The sequence below is a fragment of the Perca flavescens genome, chromosome 14, assembly GCF_004354835.1.
Source record: "Perca flavescens isolate YP-PL-M2 chromosome 14, PFLA_1.0, whole genome shotgun sequence".
Classification (NCBI taxonomy): domain Eukaryota; kingdom Metazoa; phylum Chordata; class Actinopteri; order Perciformes; family Percidae; genus Perca; species Perca flavescens.
In genome coordinates this window covers 8,064,885-8,086,621 of record NC_041344.1, presented here as the reverse complement: position 1 = coordinate 8,086,621, position 21,737 = coordinate 8,064,885, and the positions used below count along the sequence as shown (strand labels likewise).

Below are 21,737 nucleotides of genomic sequence, written 5' to 3'. Positions count from 1 at the left end.
CCCGAGTAAATTAAGAATCAATTTCAAGACACCTGTTATCAGTTTTAGAGCCCTACATGGTCAGGCACCCTCCAATATCAATGAGATTATACAGGCCTATATAACGAGGAGGTCATAAACATCTTGATTTATTTTTTCTCACTACAGACTTATAAGTGAAGTTGACTGTGGCTCTGAAGTCAGGAGTTTTGATCTTTGGGAGTGTCTCCAGTTGGACTTAAGTGGACACTGTGAAAACCTTTTATAGGGAACAAATGGTTTAGTGTGGCTTTTGTAGTTTAGGATTTTTTAAATATGTTTTATGTTATATGTAATTTTATGTTTTATTGAAAAGCATATTTGAAGTGTTTTATAAGAATCTTCCCTTGCTTCCAAAAGGAAAAGCGCTACTTTTAGTGGTGATAAAGGAAATTCATGGTTAAGAAAGAAGTGTGTGTGTGTGTGTGTGTGTGTGTGTGTGTGTGTGTGTGTGTGTGTGTGTGTGTCCTCAGTGAAGTGTATCAGTCTCTGCAGTAGCTTCCAGCTGCAGCAGTCAGTTCAGTTTCTGTTCAGTCTGACTGAGGGAGGTTTTTGTACGACGCTTTTTCACTGTGTGAACACATACTGACTGTTGATAACATGAACACTCTGACAGTAGTAAACTGCTGCATCTTCAGTCTGGACTCCACTGATGGTCAGAGTGAAGTCAGAGTTTGATCCACTGCCTGTAAAACGATCTGGAATCCCTGATTCTCGACATTAACATAGTAAATGAGCAGTTTGGGAGTTTCTCCATCTTTGTGTTGGTACCAGGCTAAACACTGGGTAGTGAACAAACCACCATTCTGACTGGTCCTACAGCTGATGGAGACGGAGCCTCCCAGAGCAGAGCTCACTGCTCCAGGCTGAGTCACTGTGACCTGGCCTCTGGACTCTGAGGATACAGAGACAAAAACATAAAGCAGCGTCACGGTTTAGTCGGCTTCATTTCAGAGGGACGGATGTTGATAGAGGAGAGGAGTTTGATTCTCTGGACTTTACCTGTGAAGCAGCAGCAGAGGAGAGTCCAGATGAGGACGGAGATCAAAGTCATGTTTTTGATGAGGAGGATTTCTGTGTCTTCTGTTGTCATGAAGGACAGCTGTCAGTCATCCAGTGTTCAACTCTCAGGACTATAAACTCTCCCAGAGCACTGGAGCATGGTGCTGCTGATGCAAAGTGGCTCTCTATGGAAATGCTCTGACTGACTCCAACAGGGACTTGGATTACTCTGATGATGCTGTTCATCAATGGATCAATCACTTTATCAGAGTATAGATTAGGATTGATTTCAATCCCATTTGACTTTTTTTCAAAAATTTGATTTATTTCCTATGCCATAAAGCCATTGAACACAGAATGAACTGCATCAGGGAACACTTGTTATTTTTTAAGATTTGCTTTCTTGTATTTTTATAAATTATCTGCTGTCACCTTCCCATTTGTATTCTTTATATTGTATTTTTTGGCATATTCTGTATGTTTTTAATGGTGTTCTGTTTGGGAGAAGGCAAACACAATTTCCACTGAGGTGGACAATAAAATTCTGCTAATTTCTTCTGTCTTATTTAAAATAATTATAAAACAGAAATTACATACATTTTCCGTCAAAATGAATTAAAAGCAAATCTGCAGCACTGTGTTATTGTCAGTTCTCTTTTTCTGAATAACACAGCCTCATTTTGGTGAGTTTGTTTGTGTCAAAGTCAGAGAGCCGTGTCTCTCTACAGTGAGAGGTTTTTTAATGGGGCTCAATGACTTTTTATCACTGTGGTGGACTTTTGGTGGAGGAACCAGACTGAATGTTGGAAGTAAGTCAAACTTTTTAAAAAAGATTTTATTTCAGGAGCTATTTTTCTTCCTTTATTTCTGCAATTAATTTCCAGAGAAGAAATATTAATCCATAATTTTTAAATAAATATATTTGCATGCAAAAGGCAAAAACATTGCTTTTGAAATAGTAAAATTGTAAAAGTTCATTATAAAGAAAATGAAATCTTGAGTCAGAGGATAAATCATTATTTCCAGCTTTAATGGTAAAGTAGCATCTTGAGGGCTTGTAGGTTTAGTTCAGTCTGACAAAGTCAGAGAGCCGTGTCTCTCTACAGTGAGAGGTTTTTGTACGGCGGCTCAATGACTTTGTATCACTGTGGTACACGTTCGGTGGAGGAACCAGACTGAATGTTGGAAGTAAGTTTCTGCACAAAATACTAAAAACTATACTGTAAATATTGTAAAGTTATGTTTTAAATTCTGTTTACAGTTGATCAAATATATACGTAGTCATGTTTTAATTTCTCCTCCTTTATCGTGGAGACTAACTCAGAGCAGCTTCACTAAACATTTCTTTACACATTTCTGTCAAACTGAAATTTAATTGACTTGAAGTTTGGAAAAGATAAAACTGAAAAACTGTTCTACAAGATTCATTTTTCATTTTCCACATCAATGATAACTGTTTAAAGCAAATGAAGATTCAAATATTCAAACAATTGAACAGAGCAAAGATAAAGATCGGTATTTGAAAATGTGCAACATCTCTTTACTGTGTCATGTATTGTTTCAAAGTTTGAAAACTATTTGAACAGTTTGGTAATGATGATCGAAATCCACATGAAGAACATTTGATGTTGTCAGCTCATTTTCTGGATTTGTTTCTATTACATTAAATACTTTAAAGTAATGTATAGTTAGGTTGGTGATGATCTTGATTTGGAGGTTTAAAGATTTGTCCAAAAGTTGACATTTTATTTCCAGTGTAGAGTTAGATATATATCAGCTCATTGTGTAGATGATTCTCTCTGTGCTGATTTACATGAGAGGCTTCTTAAAGGGAAGTGAAACAATGTGTGAGTGAGTGACTGGTGGAGCAGAAAACCATCTGACAGAAACTCCTTAAAGGAGAAAACCAACTCTCACACAGTCAAGGTGTCCAAGTGTCTGCTGGTTGATTGACAGCTGTTGGTCCCTGTCCTCTAAGCTGATTGGTGTCTCCTAGGTGATGTCCGTCCCACCCTGACGGTGCTGCCCCCCTCCAGTGAGGAGCTGCTGGGGAAGGCCACGCTCATGTGCCTGGCCAACAAGGGCTTCCCCAGACTGGAGTCTGGCCTGGAAGGTGGACGGCAGCAGCAGCAGCAGCAGCTGGGAGGAGAGCAGGAGCCCCGGGTGCTGGGGAAGGACGGCAAATACAGCTGGAGCAGCACCCTGAGGCTCCCTAAAGACCAGTGGGAGAAGGTGGGCTCTGTGACCTGTGAGGCCACCCAGGGCTCCCAGACTCCACTCTCAGAGACACTGAGGAGAGACCAGTGTTCCCAGTCCTGACCTGACTCACTGGGACTCTGCTACTGGTTTCACTCTGATACTGATCTCAGTCTGCTACTCTCTCTCTCTCTCTCTCTCTCTTCTCTCTCTCTCTCTGTTTATCTCACTGTCTGATTACATGTTTCATTGATAAAGTGTGTTGCATGTTTTAATTTTGATTATTTTAACACAATAAAGTACTTTTCATCAAATCAGTTGTTTCCATGTCTGTTATTGTAAAAGAAACTTTCCAGTCGTCTTAATAGTTCCATAAATCTAGAAATTAAACTCAACTGAGTTTCATGTAAAACTTCCTAGACATTTCTCGAGAAAGAAACTATGAGGTAATTTAATAGCATGTTTAATATATTTTGAAAACACAAAACTAATCAGATAATCATTTACGTGACCCAGACAAGATAGAAGTGAATCCATCATTTATTCCAAATTCTTTAAAGCTCATGTGACTTCAGAAACTGCTTCACTGGAGTAATTTTAAATTAGTTTTTGTAGAAAATCTGATTATTTCAATATATTTAGGAAATTCAAATATACTATTTCTCTCATAAATGAAGTGTTTACTATTTTGAATTGTTTTTAGATGTGTCTATAGAATATAATGAATCTGATAAACTTCAGAGACTGAGAAGAAATAATTGCAATTGAATTATAAATTAGGATATCATCAGCATATCATATTTAAAAAAATATTATCAGCTGTGTGATCTCAAAATATCACATTATATATGCATTTCACTATCAACACAAGTTCATTAAAACATTTCATGTCTTAAGGTGGGTTGGAAAATAAACTGACTTGAATATGAATTAAATACATTTTGAATTGTACTTAAACAATGAAATAGAAATAAATATTTGATTTCACACCTAAACAAACTGGTGTTAGCTTTATTATCTTATCTTCTTTTCAGATGTCGTTTGATCTGACTTTAAATACAATGTTAATACACTTTTTCAACAAGATTACTATTATAGCTTACTATAGTATGAGCAGTATTTCCTGACATTTTTCTGTTATATAGACTTCAGTGTCAGTCAAACTTCAAAGTGTCTGTGTTTTTTAGGTTTATGCAGCCGTTCATTCAGATCAGTTCCTCTCCAGCTGAGGAGGTTTTTGTACAAATGTATCACTGTGTGAACGGGTGCTGTAATCCTGCTGACAGTAATAATCTCCCTGCATCTTCAGTCTGAACTCCACTGATGGTCAGAGTGAAGTCAGTTCCAGACTGAGTCCCACTGAAACGATCTGAAACTCCAGACTGACGGGACTGAGCATTATAAATCAAGAGTTTTTCTCTGTAGCATTTCCATGAGCTGATTCTTTTAGAAAGAAGTGATGAGATGATGTAATGCAGGTCCCATCTGCTCGGTGCAGCCTGACAGGGTTTAGCTGTGGTGTCCTACAGCAGGTATGGAGCTGGTGGGAAAGGATGAAAGTCAAACTCTGGTCAGCACCACTGTTACTGCTCTCCTTGACAAAGTCAATGTGAGAGAAAGTCAACAGATTCTTTGGGTTTTTCTCCCAACAATAATGGTCACCACTGTCATCTAATGTGTCTGATCTAAAGCAGGTAACAGGTAGATGGGAATGACCTGCTGTGCTGTGCTCTTTGATACAGAAGTGGTTTTAGATCTTGTGGTAATCTGATCTCCTCAGTGCATAACTTCATATCACATTAACTGTTCTGATAGGAACTTTTTGGGCATTTATGTTTCTAGTAAAACTTTGTTCATCACAATGTGAAAAGAGTCTTAAGAGTCCACCACTGTTTGTTTCATTAGCGATAGAAGTTGACACACGTTCTTCTCATCATATTCTGTTCAAAGTTCCCAAAACAAATACTGTCTTCTCTCTGTCGTCATTACAGTCTGCTGCAGCCAAAGACTGGAACTATCTGCAAAAACCACTAAAGCTGAAAACTTGTATCTTCATGTCAGCTTTTAACAACTCTGTTATGGACCTTCTCTCTGATACATGCGGCTGTTTTGGGAACCACAAGCATTCCCTCCCCATTATCTGTCTGCTGTTTACTGTTGCCCCATGCTGATTGTTGTTGTCTTGCTGCTGCTGTTTAGCTCTGCATGTTGAATTAGTGCTTGTGTTTGTTGCTCGTGTTCTGTCGTCGTTTGACACCATGCTTGTGTGCTAGACTGTATGTCATTTCTGTTCTGCTTGCTGTGATTGGGTGGAAGTAGTGGAGGTGTTGGAAATGTTTGGATGTTTGCTGTCATCTTTTTAACTGACAATATGACATTTCTCTATTAGCCCTTACACCCTCCCTTAAGAGGCTTTGCCTTTTGCAAAGCTGCCATTGTAAATATATATTTGTTTTAAATGACTTGCCTGGATAAATACAGGATGAAAAACATAATAATTAAAAAACTCAGACAGGTCTGTGTCCACAATGAAACTAATAATGAAACACGTTGTTTTGGTAACTATAATGGGACTATTTTTACAAACTATTGGTAATTTATTGTGTGTGTGTGTGTGTGTGTGTGTGTGTGTGTGTGTGTGTGTGTGTGTGTGTGTGTGTGTGTCCTCAGTGAAGTGTATCAGTCTCTGCAGTAGCTTCCAGCTGCAGCAGTCAGTTCAGTTTCTGTTCAGTCTGACTGAGGGAGGTTTTTGTACGACGCTTTTTCACTGTGTGAACACCCACTGACTGGAAATGTGATAACTCTGACAGTAGTAAACTGCTGCATCTTCAGTCTGGACTCCACTGATGGTCAGAGTGAAGTCAGAGTTTGATCCACTGCCTGTAAAACGATTTGGAATCCCTGATTGTCGAGATCTAGCACCGTAAATGAGCCGTTTAGGAGTTTCTCCATCTCTCTGTTGGTACCAGGCTAAACTTTTGTAGCTGCCCAAAACATAAACATCCTGACTGGTCCTACAGCTGATGGAGACGGAGCCTCCCAGAGCAGAGCTCACTGCTCCAGGCTGAGTCACTGTGACCTGGCCTCTGGACTCTGAGGATACAGAGACAAAAACATAAAGCAGCGTCACGGTTTAGTCGGCTTCATTTCAGAGGGACGGATGTTGATAGAGGAGAGGAGTTTGATTCTCTGGACTTTACCTGTGAAGCAGCAGCAGAGGAGAGTCCAGATGAGGACGGAGATCAAAGTCATGTTTTTGATGAGGAGGATTTCTGTGTCTTCTGTTGTCATGAAGGACAGCTGTCAGTCATCCAGTGTTCAACTCTCAGGACTATAAACTCTCCCAGAGCACTGAAGCATGGTGCTGCTGATGCAAAGTGTCTCTCTATGGAAATGCTCTGACTGACTCCAACAGGGACAGGGGGTTTCCTCTTCAGTGCTGAGAACACTGACTTCATTCATGATATAATGCATAAAGAAATAGAGAAAGTGGATTGGTTTACATTGGCAATTTGGGTGAAGTTGATTCTGTTGAATTACTAAAACCTATTGAACTACATATTCTTCATCACACAGCCAATGTGCATTTGTGTTCTCATTTGAGATCCATACACACAATTACTGGTGTGAAATGTAGAAATTAAAATGCTAAACGACAGATTCTACCAACAAGGATCTGTACACTTGTTTGATTGATGTAAAATCTTTTTTTCTGGGCTGACAGAGAATGAGAGAACACTTGTTTGAGAATGTAGACATTTCAGCAATCAGCCCTAATGCAGAACATCTGTTTCCCTCAAACAAGACCTGACAAACACGAACAATGTGGGACACAGAGGAACAAGTCATCATGATTAATGGACTTTCTCACTCTTTGTCACAAAGACTTTAAAACGATTCTTAGTATAACATGTGATGTCATGTCTTATAGAAAAGCTTTGATTTGTTTCGAATGTAAAAATGTATATTTTCTGCATGGTGGCACTGTCCATAACCAGTGTTGGGAGTAACGCTTTACAAAAGTAACGCAATTACAGTAATGTATTCCTTTTTGCTGTAACGCAGTAATATAACGCATTACTAATAAAATTTCGGTAATATTATACCCGTTACAATCTCAGTAACGCGCGTTACAACGCATTTCAACCCAAAATAAAGTGCTGTTTTTTTAACAACCAACTCCGAGAAACATTTCAGAATCAGAGAAGAAAAACAATCCGTGACGTTTTTCCTGTTGCTGAACTTCAACAGTTGAGATGATGACTGAGACGGATTCTACATTTGCGAGATGGGCATTTTCCCATTATTTTCACTTCGTTAGAGACAAGGATAAGAACGTTATAGTCAAGTGCAATTTATGTGCGACACCAAAGGAACTCTCTACGTCGAGAAATAGCACAAGTAACTTGACGAAACACCTGGACCGGTGCCACGCTAACACTAAGCTAACCGAGAGAGCTCCAGGTGTAGAGAAGAGAAAGAATGCCGAGGATGAGAGCGCGGGGAATATAAAGCAACAGAAATTAAGTTTCTCTCGGACTGCCATGCTGCTTGAACCCCGAGAGGTGAAGAGACTCGTGGCGGAGTATATTGTTGAAGACATGCTGCCTCTATCAACAGTAGAATCGCCGGCTTTTAGAAAGCTTGTGAGCAAAGTCCCCGTCAACACTAGCAATGACAAGGTAAGCGAGCCACGCCAATGTTATTTAACGTCCCGTGTTGTTACAAACAGCAACATTAAAAACAATGTATTTACCTGCATCCAAATATTATTTAACCCATTAAGCACAGCATGAATTTAATATCTAGCAATTTTCTTAATTTTCCAGCATGTACTGCCAGACAGAAAGACATTTGCCAAAGAGTTGGATAAGGCATAATTATGATCCCATGGAAAAGGAGCTGAAGAAAGTTATCGAAGCTCAGCAGTATGTACCAACAACAGCAGACATGTGGAGTGCAAATAACATTATTTTCATGGGGGTGACTATGCACTGGATCGATGCAGATACCTTGAAACGAAAGAAGGCTGCAATAGCTTGTAGAAGATTCAGGGGTCGACATACATATGACGCAATTGCAACAGAAGTAGAGGACATTTTTTCTCAATACGGGCCGACCTACGATAAAGTCACTGCATGTGTGACGGACAACGGGAGGAACTTTGTGAAGGCGTTCAAGGAGCATCAGCATATTGAGATCGAGGAGGAAGATGAGGTGGAGGGCGATGGCGAAGTGGACTTTACAGACCTTCACAGTGTGTTTACCACCGATGATGATGATCCCGAGCATGGGCTACGTGTACTGCCTCCCCACCATAGATGCACAGCCCATACACTTAATCTAATTGCCAACAATGAGGTTGATAAATGGCTAGCATCTAATCCAGAATCGAGGGCTGTGTATCGTAGTGCCGCAGCCAAATGTTCAGCGCTATGGACAAAGGCCAGCCGCTCCACAGTCGCAGCCGAGTGCCTGGAAGAGGTCAGTGATAGAAAGTTGATTGTCCCCACAGTAACACGGTGGAACTCATTCTATGATGCCTATGCTCGGATTACAGAAATGCCCCTATCTGACATAAATAAACTTTGCACACAGCTTCAGATTAAATGTATGAATGACAGGGAATACCAGTTTCTCAAGGAATACTGTTCCATTATGAAGCCTTTCACCGTCGCACTGGACATCCTACAGGGTGAGGACACTTGTTTCTATGGAACGCTTCAACCAACCCTAGAAGTTCTAATGGCCAAAACCTTAGCAGCGAAAAATGGCTTAACGCAAATGACCACTGGGCTGCCTGAGGTTATTGTGGGAGCAATTCAAACTCGATTTGCAGCAACAATTGACTCCAAGGATGCGCTACTGGCTGCCGTCTCACTGCCCAAGTTCAAGCTACGCTGGTAAAAGAAGAAGCCAGAAGAGACCACATCAAGTTACTCCTCATGACGGAGTGGCGCTCCCTAACAACAGAAGAGCCTGCAGCCCTGATACCTGATGTCCCTCAACCTGCTGCTGTTGCCTCCAGCGAGGAGGACTTTTTTTCCTTTGATGACACGGCTGATGCACCCATGTCAGTGGAAACAGAGGTAATGTCTTATTGAAGCTCCGCCCCTGTGATGGAAAGTCTGCACCAGTTTCCAAGAATTAAAAAAATTGAACTTCGCTACAACGCCCCAACACCATCCAGTGCACCAGTAGAAAGACTTTTCAGTCTCGGGAGTCTTGTGCTCACCCCAAAACGCAACCGTCATGGTGATGGACGCTTTCAGCGCCTGCTCCTGATGCGCTTCAACAGATATTTCGGTCAACTGGGTAGTCAAATAGGCTAGCCTCCCCCAACACACAACCGTAAGTAGGCCATAAGTGTCTTCATAGTTCTATTTATTTTACCAGCCTGGTTTGGCTGCAGCTACCTCTGTTGTGGAGTAACAGGTTTCCTGTTTAAACTTTATTTTTTTACTTTCAATTTTCCTTGTGGGTGGGTTCAATATAGCCAAGCTTACATTTTTGTAAGTTGGACTGAAATGACTGAGCTGTATTTTCACATGAGGTCTTATAGGGCCAAGCACTTTGACTTTATTTTTGGTATTCTTGAAAAATATGGGCAGCCCCACAGAGCCGTTAGCTACATGTCTAGTTTTAAGTGATTTAAATTTTCCCGGCCTTTATTTGGTATCCTATGTTTTAGCCAATGTTTGGTAAATAGCAGGATTTCTCTGTTTTGCCTGTGTTTTTTTGTTTGTTTTTGTTTTAATATCAATTATAGCCTTTGTTTAGCCCACATGTTAATTTTTGTGAAGTTGGACTGAAATTACTGAGTCATATTTCCAGGAGGCCTAATTCTCCAGGAGCACTTTTTGATTCTTTATAAAGCATAAGCTATGTCATCCAATGCGTGCCAGCTTTGTGCTGTGAACTTGAATTAAAAGAGAATAAAAGAATAAAAAAACGAAAAGAATAAGAGATTGTGCATCTTATCATCATTAGACTATAGGTTGCATAATAGTGGGCTCCAGCTCTATTGTGATTCATATGCATAGGCCTATGCTTTAAATATGAACAGTAAATCTATCAGAATCTACCAGATTGTGATTCTTTGCCTGCTTTTGTAATTCTGACAGTGATTGTTACTTTTTGTATTGTGCCATGAGCCTTCACTGTGTCTATTATATTAAGTTGTTAGTAGCCTTAGGGGCCTACACAGTCATTATGCTATAACCATATTGTCCTCGACTGGATATATAATGAGCTGCAGTAAACTAAATTTTAGCATTTTAGAATGCCAAGTCATACTTCCGTGGATATTTTGGTAAAAGTAACTCAAAAGTAATGCAAAAGTAGTGTAACGCATTACAATTCAGAGAAAGTAATATTGTTATATAACTAATTACTCTCAGATGACAGTAATTAGTAATCCATAATGTATTACATTTTTTAAGTAACTTGCCCAACACTGTCCATAACTGCCACATCACAGTGGGTTTGATAGGGTCTATTTCTTTGATAGAAAGTAGTTCCGGTAAAAACTGTTGATAGTGAAGTCTGTGGAGTTTCCAAAGTAACCAGGACATTATTTCTACAAAGGAAGTTGTTTTAAAATCTTTCAAATGTAATTTTTGAATTCATCACTATGAACATAATTGACGTCCACTATATTTGGGTGACAGCATAAGTGTCGGTACATAAAAACAGAATTATCTGCACGGCTCCACACATATGAGCAGGTCAGAATATATGTTCTGTAGTTCTTGTAGTTTAGATGAAGTGTTTAAATACTTGTGTCTTTTATTTCTCTTGGTAAGAGCATATACTGAAGTAAAATATTTTCATGATCTCCAAACTGTGGATTTAACTTTTCTGTACATGTAAAAGAGGAGTGAGTGGAGCAAGAAAACCTGCTGCTGATTTGATGACGTGTGACTCTGAGATGAGAAGTCTGAGATGACGAGATGATGCATTTCTTGATGGAAGAAACCAGGAGTTCAATTTACAATGAAAGAAATCCTGGAGGTACAAGATCTCCACTGTTTCTATTGGCTACTGAATCTTTGTTAATACAACTGTAGTGATGTGAATTTTAACTTCTGATTATCAACACAGAAAGTGAACTCTGTAGTCTTTACTATCAAATGAATGTGGTGTGTGTGTGTGTGTGTCTGCGTGTGTGTGTGTGTGTGTGTGTGTGTGTGTGTGTGTGTGTGTGTGTGTGTGTGTGTGTGTGTGTGTCCTCAGTGAAGTGTATCAGTCTCTGCAGTAGCTTCCAGCTGCAGCAGTCAGTTCAGTTTCTGTTCAGTCTGACTGAGGGAGGTTTTTGTACGACGCTTTTTCACTGTGTGGACACACGCTGACTGTTGATATAGTGATAACTCTGACAGTAGTAAACTGCTGCATCTTCAGTCTGGACTCCACTGATGGTCAGAGTGAAGTCAGAGTTTGATCCACTGCCTGTAAAACGATCTGGAATCCCTGATTGTCGATTGCTAGTATAGTAAATGAGCAGTTTAGGAGTTTCTCCATCTCTCTGTTGGTACCAGGCTAACCTGTGGGAGCCATCACCGCTCCAAACATAAACATGCTGACTGGTCCTACAGCTGATGGAGACGGAGCCTCCCAGAGCAGAGCTCACTGCTCCAGGCTGAGTCACTGTGACCTGGCCTCTGGACTCTGAGGATACAGAGACAAAAACATAAAGCAGCGTCACGGTTTAGTCGGCTTCATTTCAGAGGGACGGATGTTGATAGAGGAGAGGAGTTTGATTCTCTGGACTTTACCTGTGAAGCAGCAGCAGAGGAGAGTCCAGATGAGGACGGAGATCAAAGTCATGTTTTTGATGAGGAGGATTTCTGTGTCTTCTGTTGTCATGAAGGACAGCTGTCAGTCATCCAGTGTTCAACTCTCAGGACTATAAACTCTCCCAGAGCACTGGAGCATGGTGCTGCTGATGCAAAGTGGCTCTCTATGGAAATGCTCTGACTGACTCCAACAGGGACTTGGATTACTCTGATGATGCTGTTCATCAATGGATCAATCACTTTATCAGAGTATTGATTAGGATCTTTCAATAACACTTTCACTTCTTGACAAATCTTTCAAAATATTTGATTTAGGCTTCCCAGGACCAGCTGGAATATAAAAGAAGTCTTTTATTCCCTATGCCAAACAGGCATTGAACAAAGAATAACTGCTTTTCTTTTGCAATTTTTTAATATTTGCTATCTTATATTTTTTTATTAGACTTATTTGCTGCCACCTGTCCATTTACTATTTTATATTGTATTTTGTATACTCTGTATGTTCTAAATGATCAACACTGGCCTCTTAACGGCTGGGAGCAGAGAGGCAGGACACATATGCAAACACACAGAGTCAGTGAACTGTAGCTGTCCTCAACATGTCATGCTGTTTCCCCCTCAGTGCTGACAGCATGGACCTACATACAGTGGCAAGAAAAAGTACGTGAAGCTTTTGGAATTTGATGGTTTTCTGAATACATTTTTCATAACATGTGATCTGATGTTCATCTAAGTCAAGAGTATTGACAAATATAATGTGTCTAAAGTAATAACACAAATTATTTTTGATCTTCCATGTCTTTATTGAGAACAACAACAAAAACTGCATCGTGCTTGTGCAAAAAAGTACGTGAACCCTTGAGTTAATGACCTCCAAAAAGCTAATTGAGTCAGGTTTTAGCACACGGGAGTCTCGTTAAGATAATGAGTTTGGAGGTGTGGACTACAGCTACTTTGACTGGTAAAAAGCCTTCAAACTTTTGGAGTTTGCGCTGCACAAGAAGAACACACTTATGTGAGCCATGCCTCGCCAAAAAGAGCTTTCAGAGGATCTATGATCAAGAATTGTTGATTTACATGAAGCTGGCAAAGGTTATAAAATTATTTCAAAGACTTTAGAAATCCATCTGTCTACAGTTAGGCAAACAATCTACAAATGGAGACATTTTGGGACTATTGCTACTCTACCAAGAAGTGGGCACCCAGTCAAAATGACACCAAGAGCACAACAAAGACTCATCAATGAGGTCAAGAAACAATCCCGAATGACAACCAGAGATTTGAAGGCATCATTGGAACTGGCTGACATCTTTGTTCATTAGTCTACAATACGTATAACATTGAACAAGCAGGGTATCTACGGCAGAACACCACGATGGAAGCCACTGCTTACTAAAAAGAACATTGCTGCACGCCTGAAGTTTGCAAAAGAGCACAAATGTTTTGTGGACTGATGAAACTAGTATCTACATCTACCAGAGCCACATCTTTTAAACAAGAAGAGCAAACTATAATTCTACATAAATATGAAGAACACAGACACGGTTTTACAGGCAAAATGCAGGAAGGAAAGCTGACAAAAAAAAGCTGAGTCTCTTTTACATAAATCACAACGCTTATCCTATCAATATCCCTTCCAGTGGTGTGGTCTACGTGATAGTAAGCTCCAGGATTTCTATATAGGCTACCCACTTAAAAATGCCCAATGACACATAACATAGGCTACTTTCCATTATATTTTTGATACATTTTGAATTGTCATCCGTGCTTTTTTCTTAACATCTATAGGCTGAATAAAGGTATTTTTTACCGTGAATTGGTGCATTAAAGTGTATCGGAATGCAGGAAATGAAGTTGTTGATGATTAAAACTTCCCTGGGGGAGGACACCCAGGCCCCCCCACTATGATATGCCCCCCTACTCCCCAAAAAATCTGATTCTGGCCAATATACAGTATGCTACAGTACACCCACTATAATAGACCTTTTTCACAGCAGACATGTTGACATGTCATAGTAGGAAAAGCACAGGTGTATTCAAACCCATTAAAGAGGCCCTGGTATTGTGCATGCTGACTCACTGAAATATCTTACTGGGACACTTGATGGAATTGAGCCATTGTTAAGGTTATCAATTTCAGCTGTGCTTTTCCTACTATGACAAGTCAAAGTGTCTGCCGTGGAAAAAGGTCCATAGCCTACATTAGACTACACTGGTCACTTCCCCATTAGTCAGGCACAAGATCTGACCATAATTACACTTTTGCTTTCCATGAACTGTCGTTGCTTTAGCCTTTTATTTCAGTTGAAACCCTGGCAGTGGTAAGCGATTGAGAGAGAAAATAAAAAAATATCAAAACATAATTCTAACTGATGTGCATATTGGCAACACACGGCTGAAGAAGCCGACAAATAGCCTATACGTAATTCCCTCCTCTTAAAATCTATATCTTTCATAAAGATACCCATCAGTGAATGTTAACGGGGTTGTCGGTCTCCAAATGTTTTTTTCTCTCTCTCTCTCTCTCTCTCTCTCTCTCTCTCTCTCTCTCTCTCTCTCTCTCTCTCTGCGCACCGAGCTCCGCCTTATCTTCTATGGTGACACCGTTATCAATCGAGTATGGATTGGTCAGTAGGCGGTGCTTTAACACCGGTTGATCTCTGATCTCCAACTTAACCTGCTCCCGACCAGGTTAGGTGTTCAGCAGAGATGGGAGTAAGTCACACATGGGCAAGTCACAAGCAAGTCTCAAGTCTTAACCTTCAAGTCTCAAGCAAGTCCAAGTCGTTTTTTGTGACAATCAAGCAAGTCAAGTCAAGTCATAGCTTTGGTCAAGCAAGTCACAAGTCAAGTCATACCAAAGTGTCCATTTTTAAACAAGCTAAAGACAGTGATTATGAACTGCTGGAGTTTTATTTGCATTTTTACTCAATATTCAAAAGACATTGCGTCCACATACATCTGAAGAGTTTAAATTAACACAGATAAAAAGCACAGCCTAAAACTGACATTAGGCCAACAATAAATCAACATTGTTCAATATGCCTCAAACATGACATCAAATCATGAAATCCCTTCAAACAATTTCAAGTATAATGGTTCTTAAGTCAAATAATATTCTTCAAACATGCCTCACTTTTATGAGACAGAAACACATCCTTTAACCTTTCTTTCTCCTAAAGAACAAAACATATTCTTTAAGAGGAGCTGAATCCTCCCAAAAATCACCTTTGCTTATCACATGGAATGGAAAGTATATGTTGATATTTGTCAGTGTATTTGTGAGTGAATGTTTGAGAAAGAGTGAGTGAAAAGTTATTAATATTGGTGAGTGAATGTGCATGTATGTGAGAGTGCAGTGTGTTGTATTTGTGCCTAGCTTTATTCACATATACATCTGCATGTGTGTGTGTGTGTTTATGAGAGAGAGAGAGAGAGAGAGAGAGAGAGAGAGCAGTTTGTGTTGTGTGTGTGTGTGTAAGTGTGCCTAGTTTTATTCGCTCTTACCGCCACCTTGAACAAAGAGGGGAGGGTGTGCTTATTCATGGCCAAAAACTGAAGGGACTTCTGTCCATCACAAACGTCCAAATAGTGGTTCAGTTGAATATGGAGACTGGAACCCGAATCTCTCCCGATTTGAAGTGTCTGATGAAATTCAACGTCGGAATTTTTTGTACTGCAGACCTTGCAAACTGCCGTTCGTTTTTTTCTTTGCCTGGTCAGATGTGTAATCCTTATAGCCAAACTTTATTATTTTCTGTGCAGAGGGATAGGCGCCGATTTACGTTTTCCTCCGAGGGTGCTCACACGCGCACACAAAAAAAAGTGTTTGCATTTCAGAACCTTAGGAAATGGACAGCGGCCGACACGAACACACACGCCATAATAAAGCCGTAACGTAGGCCTAGCCTAAAGGCTCTCTTTCAACTCAGGACAGCGCCACTTCTCACTAATACAGACAGGATTGGAGATGAAAAGTTTAACTGGCACGTAACCGCGATCAGCTTCGTGAGAAATTAAGAATCAATGCCACCGACATAACCAATCACACTATGACAGACGCTCCACAACTGCAGTGTTTAATTTTAGATTCACGTAAAAATGAACTGGCAGTCTGGCACACGTGGGCGGTCAGTATTTTCCGTGGGTGCTCGAGCTCCGGAGCACCCACGGTATCGGCGCCCATGAGAGGGATCCATGACGTTAAGTTACTAGCCATAGCCAGTGTTTGTTTACTGAGGCCGCGCGCCGCGTCATCATATCAACGGCTCCTGCGCATGCAACAGCACTAAAATCGTAAAGTTAACTCCTCCTCAATATCAGAGGGGGAAAAAATAGATTTATTAAACAGAAAATCAAGTCATTTCAAGTCATTTGACTCAAGTCTAAGTCAAGTCTCAAGTCATGAATATCGAGTCAAAGTCGAGTCGAGTCTTTTATGAATGTTAATCAAGCAAGTCTCAAGTCCTAAAATTTGCGACTCGAGTCTAACTCGAGTCAAGTCATGTGACTCGAGTCCCCCATGTCTGGTGTTCAGCATGAGTTACCACGGCGATAGAACCCGATAACAACTAATCCACCTTCCTGGTCCAGAAAACCCTGGGTTGAACCTGAAGTTAGCTCGTTAATGCCAAATCTTGCTTCGTAGTCCAGGCCTCTGGTCTGCCAGGAAGAATGGGCTAAAATTCCTCAACGATGTGCAGGTCTGATCCACAGCTACAGGAAGCGCCTGGTTGAGGTTATTGCTGCCAAGGAGGGGGGGGTCAACCACTTATTAATTCTAAGTGTTCACTTACTTTTTCCATTGCCATTTTCAATGTTGAATAAGTGTGTTCAATAAAGACATGAAAGATCTGAATTTGTTTATTTTAGACACATTGTTTGTCAATCCCCTTGATTTAGATGAAGATCAGATCACATTTTATGTCAAATTTATTCAGAAAACCATGAAATTCCAAAAGGTTCACATCATTTTTCTTGCCACTATTTACATATTCACATGGAGAGGATATTGAAAAGTCTGGTAGTAAACTGATCCAGTGACTTGTGGACAGTTTTGTTCTGTCCTTCCAGTTTGGTAATATGTTCTTGTTTTGATAATGATTAGTGATATTAATATTAATGCAGGTTGGACATGTTTCTAATGTGAAAATTTCACCAAGTGAAGCAGTGATGAGTCTTTATAGAAGGCTGAGGCCAGTGTTGTAGTTCTCAATATCAGTCTTGGTCTCAAGACCACTCTTTGAAGGTTTTGGTCTCGTCTCAGAATCTGACGCATTTTTACTCGGTCTTGTCTTGTCTCAGATCTTTGGATCCCATCCCATGATCTTCCTCAGCAGACGGAGTTCACCCAGTTCTCATGGAATATTTTAACTTCTAAACCAACGTGGACAAGAAGTCTGAGAAAAGCTGAGAGGAATGGGAATTTGAAAATCCACATTTTAATAACATCTGCTGAGGAAAAGTCTGTGATATGATTAAAAGCTCAACAACAGCTACTGGATGGATGTTGTGAAGAGATTGTTGAAAGTCAAGAATGATCTCAATGTATTTGTTGGGTTGTTGATTTGCATGTAGGAGAAATTGTGTTTTTGCATACTTTTATATAGAGACAGTTATAGGATTTCTTTTTTTTATTATTTGTATGAGTTCCTAATTGGCTCTTGTTGATTCTTTGGCATGAATCCGATAAGAACATGAGATTATAATGTGATATGAATGGATGGTGTCATCTTGAGTTAGCTGTGTGATTCAGCTGTCTGTGCTCTCTCTGCAGGTGATGGTTAGAGCAACTGGGAACAGCTGAGGATGTTCCCAGTAGCAGGAGGTTATTTAAGTCTGGATGCAGTGCAGCCCTCTCTCTGGCTGACTCTCCACTCTGCTGCAGCTTTGCTCCTCTCCCGTCTCCTTTAGTTCTCTACTCTGCTCCTATCAACCTTTGCACACACATATTTTCCACTCATGCACATCACACAAACTGACTTTACTGATCTCCACAGCCCATACATTAGATAAAGTTAACCCTTTAATTTGGTTTAATTTGTTATAATAAATACATTTTGTAAATTTGTAAATTATTATTATTATTATTGGTGTTTCTCCCTTTTGTTGTGGCCACTTGAATCAGGTCATAAGTGTGTGTGTGTGTGTGTGTGTGTGTGTGTGTGTGTGTGTGTGTGTCCTCAGTGAAGTGTATCAGTCTCTGCAGTAGCTTCCAGCTGCAGCAGTCAGTTCAGTTTCTGTTCAGTCTGACTGAGGGAGGTTTTTGTACGACGCTTTTTCACTGTGTGGACACATGCTGACTGTTGATATAGTGATAACTCTGACAGTAGTAAACTGCTGCATCTTCAGTCTGGACTCCACTGATGGTCAGAGTGAAGTCAGAGTTTGATCCACTGCCTGTAAAACGATCTGGAATCCCTGATTGTCGAGTGCTAGTAACATAAATGAGCAGTTTAGGAGTTTCTCCATCTCTCTGTTGGTACCAGTGTAGATAGCTCCCACCATAAACATTCTGACTGGTCCTACAGCTGATGGAGACGGAGCCTCCCAGAGCAGAGCTCACTGCTCCAGGCTGAGTCACTGTGACCTGGCCTCTGGACTCTGAGGATACAGAGACAAAAACATAAAGCAGCGTCACGGTTTAGTCGGCTTCATTTCAGAGGGACGGATGTTGATAGAGGAGAGGAGTTTGATTCTCTGGACTTTACCTGTGAAGCAGCAGCAGAGGAGAGTCCAGATGAGGACGGAGATCAAAGTCATGTTTTTGATGAGGAGGATTTCTGTGTCTTCTGTTGTCATGAAGGACAGCTGTCAGTCATCCAGTGTTCAACTCTCAGGACTATAAACTCTCCCAGAGCACTGGAGCATGGTGCTGCTGATGCAAAGTGGCTCTCTATGGAAATGCTCTGACTGACTCCAACAGGGACTTGGATTACTCTGATGATGCTGTTCATCAATGGATCAATCACTTTATCAGAGTATAGTAAATGTTAGATTTAGGGTCCCAAGGACCTGCTGGAACATTTGAATGAAGTATTTTATTCCCTTGCCATAAAGCCATTGAGCACAGAATGACTCCATCAGAGAACACTTGTTATTTTATAAGATTTGCTTTCTTGAATTATTCATATAACTTATCTGCTGCACCTGCCCATTTACTCTATTTATATTGTATTCTTTATAGTCTGTATGTTTTTCATGGTGTGCTGTGTTATGTGCATTGTATTTACCTTTGCTGTAGTTTTGGAGAAGGCAAACACAAATTTCCACTTGGACAATGAAGTCAATCTACTCCAATGTATTCTGTCTTATTTAAATTAATTGCAAGAGAAGAAATTAAATACATTTTACATATATAAAAACATGCATTAAGGAAATCTGCAGCACTACGTTATTGTCAGTTCTCTTCTCATCTGACAAGATTTAACAAACAGCCTCATTTTGGTGAGTTTGTTTGTGTCAAAGTCAGAGAGCCGTGTCTCTCTACAGTGAGAGGTTTTTGTACGGCGGCTCAATGACTTTGTATCACTGTGGTGGACTTTTGGTGGAGGAACCAGACTGAATGTTGGAAGTAAGTCAAACTTTTAAACTTTTTATTTCAGGAGCTATTTTTCTTCCTTTACTTTCTGCACTCTTAACTTTCCAGATTTGTGAAATATGAATCCATAATTTTACACAAATATTTTGCACTAAAAGGCAAAGGTCTGCTGTTGAAATAGAAAATTGTAAAGTTCATTGTAAGAAAATGAAATATTGAGTCAGAGGATAAATCATTATTTCCAGCTTTAATGGTAAAGTAGCATCTTGAGGGCTTGTAGGTTTAGTTCAGTCTGACAAAGTCAGAGAGCCGTGTCTCTCTACAGTGAGAGGTTTTTTTCAGGAGGCTCAATGACTTTGTATCACTGTGGTACACGCTGTGTGGAGGAACCAGACTGAATGTTGGAAAAAGTTTCTGCAAAATACTTTACAAACTATATTGGAAATATTGTAAAGTAATGTTTTAAATTCTGTGTACAGTTGATAAAATGTATATGTATTCATGTTTTAATTTGTCCTCCTTTATCGTGGAGACTAACTTTGAGCAGCTTCACTAAACATTTCTTTACAATTTCTGTCAAACTGAAATTTAATTGACTTGAAGTGTGGAAAAGATAAAACTGAAAACCTGTTCTACAAGATTCATTTTTCATTTTCCACATCAAGGATAACTGTTTAAAGCAAATGAAGATTCAAATATTCAAACAATTGAACAGAGCAAAGATAAAGATCGGTATTTGAAAATGTGCAACATCTCTTTACTGTGTCATGTATTGTTTCAAAGTTTGAAAACTATTTGAACAGTTTGGTAATGATGATCACAATCCACATGAAGAACATTTGATGTTGTCAGCTCATTTTTGATTTGTTTCTATTACACTAAATACTTTAAAGTAATGTATAGTTAGGTTGGTGATGATCTTGATTTGGAGGTTTAAAGATTTGTCCAAAAGTTGACATTTTATTTCCAGTGTATAGTTAGATATATATCAGCTCATTGTGTAGATGATTCTCTGTGTGCTGATTTACATGAGAGGCTTCTTAAAGGGAAGTGAAACAATGTGTGAGTGAGTGACTGGTGGAGCAGAAAAACCATCTGACAGAAACTCCTTAAAGGAGAAAACCAACTCTCACACAGTCAAGGTGTCCAAGTGTCTGCTGGTTGATTGACAGCTGTGTGGTCCCTGTCCTCTAAGCTGATTGGTGTCTCCTAGGTGATGTCCGTCCCACCCTGACGGTGCTGCCCCCCTCCAGTGAGGAGCTGCTGAAGGGGAAGGCCACGCTCATGTGCCTGGCCAACAAGGGCTTCCCCTCAGACTGGAGTCTGGCCTGGAAGGTGGACGGCAGCAGCAGCAGCAGCAGCTGGGAGGAGAGCAGGAGCCCCGGGGTGCTGGGGAAGGACGGCAAATACAGCTGGAGCAGCACCCTGAGGCTCCCTAAAGACCAGTGGGAGAAGGTGGGCTCTGTGACCTGTGAGGCCACCCAGGGCTCCCAGACTCCACTCTCAGAGACACTGAGGAGAGACCAGTGTTCCCAGTCCTGACCTGACTCACTGGGACTCTGCTACTGGTTTCACTCTGATACTGATCTCAGTCTGCTCTCTGCTACTCTCTCTCTCTCTCTCTCTCTCTCTCTCTCTCTCTCTCTCTCTCTCTCTCTCTCTTTCTGGCATCAGACCAATTTAACAGTATTCAACTTAAAATAGAAATGCTTTATTTGTTGTAATAATCATTTTGCTGTTAAAGCTGTAAGACAATAAAACATGATTCATAGAAAAAAGTCTGCATCTTTATTTAACAACATTTTTCCTTCACCTATATGTTTATATATAGAAGTTTATAAAAATAAATCTTTATTTCAGACTCAGAAGTATGTCCATATCAAGAGATATATAAAAAAATATAAAAAATATACATACAAAATACAACACATCTGTCATTTTAAGGATTTGTGTGCAAGCGGTCATGCCAGTGTGTTTTCTGAGTTTAGATGACATAACCCATGTCTCAGTAAGATTTATGGTGACAGTCTCATTAATAAACTCCAGGATTACATCATAACTCTATGAGGTTGACCTGACAGTTTCTCTGTTTAACATTATTATCTAAATTTAGGTATGAACATGGTGTGAATGGCGGATGAAAGGGGGACATTTTTCATGAAATGATTTAAAAATGTAGTCTAAGT

At 40.1% G+C, this 21,737-nt stretch overlaps 1 protein-coding gene, 1 pseudogene and 4 gene segments (V, D, J or C); 3 read left to right on the top strand and 3 right to left on the bottom strand.

Moving 5' to 3' along the window:
* The first annotated feature begins 1,762 nt into the window (after positions 1 to 1,762).
* Positions 1,763 to 3,402, top strand: LOC114568573 (Ig kappa-b4 chain C region-like; annotated as a pseudogene).
* Positions 2,150 to 21,290, top strand: LOC114568806 (Ig kappa-b4 chain C region-like). The segment is given in 2 exon segments: positions 2,150 to 2,208; positions 20,765 to 21,290. A coding segment is annotated over 1 exon segment (258 nt).
* LOC114568572 (Ig kappa chain V region K-25-like) lies at positions 5,981 to 6,468 on the bottom strand. The segment is given in 2 exon segments: positions 5,981 to 6,309; positions 6,417 to 6,468. Coding segments are annotated over 2 exon segments (381 nt in total).
* Positions 7,447 to 9,560, top strand: LOC114568789 (uncharacterized). The gene is made up of 2 exons (XM_028598440.1): positions 7,447 to 7,898; positions 8,046 to 9,560. Exons 1-2 carry the CDS (start codon positions 7,891 to 7,893, stop codon positions 9,121 to 9,123), a joined length of 1,086 nt encoding a protein of 361 aa, XP_028454241.1. The 5' UTR covers positions 7,447 to 7,890; the 3' UTR covers positions 9,124 to 9,560.
* LOC114568571 (Ig kappa chain V region 3381-like) lies at positions 11,546 to 12,042 on the bottom strand. The segment is given in 2 exon segments: positions 11,546 to 11,883; positions 11,991 to 12,042. Coding segments are annotated over 2 exon segments (390 nt in total).
* Positions 18,292 to 18,967, bottom strand: LOC114568570 (Ig kappa chain V region K-25-like). The segment is given in 2 exon segments: positions 18,292 to 18,614; positions 18,925 to 18,967. Coding segments are annotated over 2 exon segments (366 nt in total).
* Positions 21,291 to 21,737: the final 447 nt, after the last annotated feature.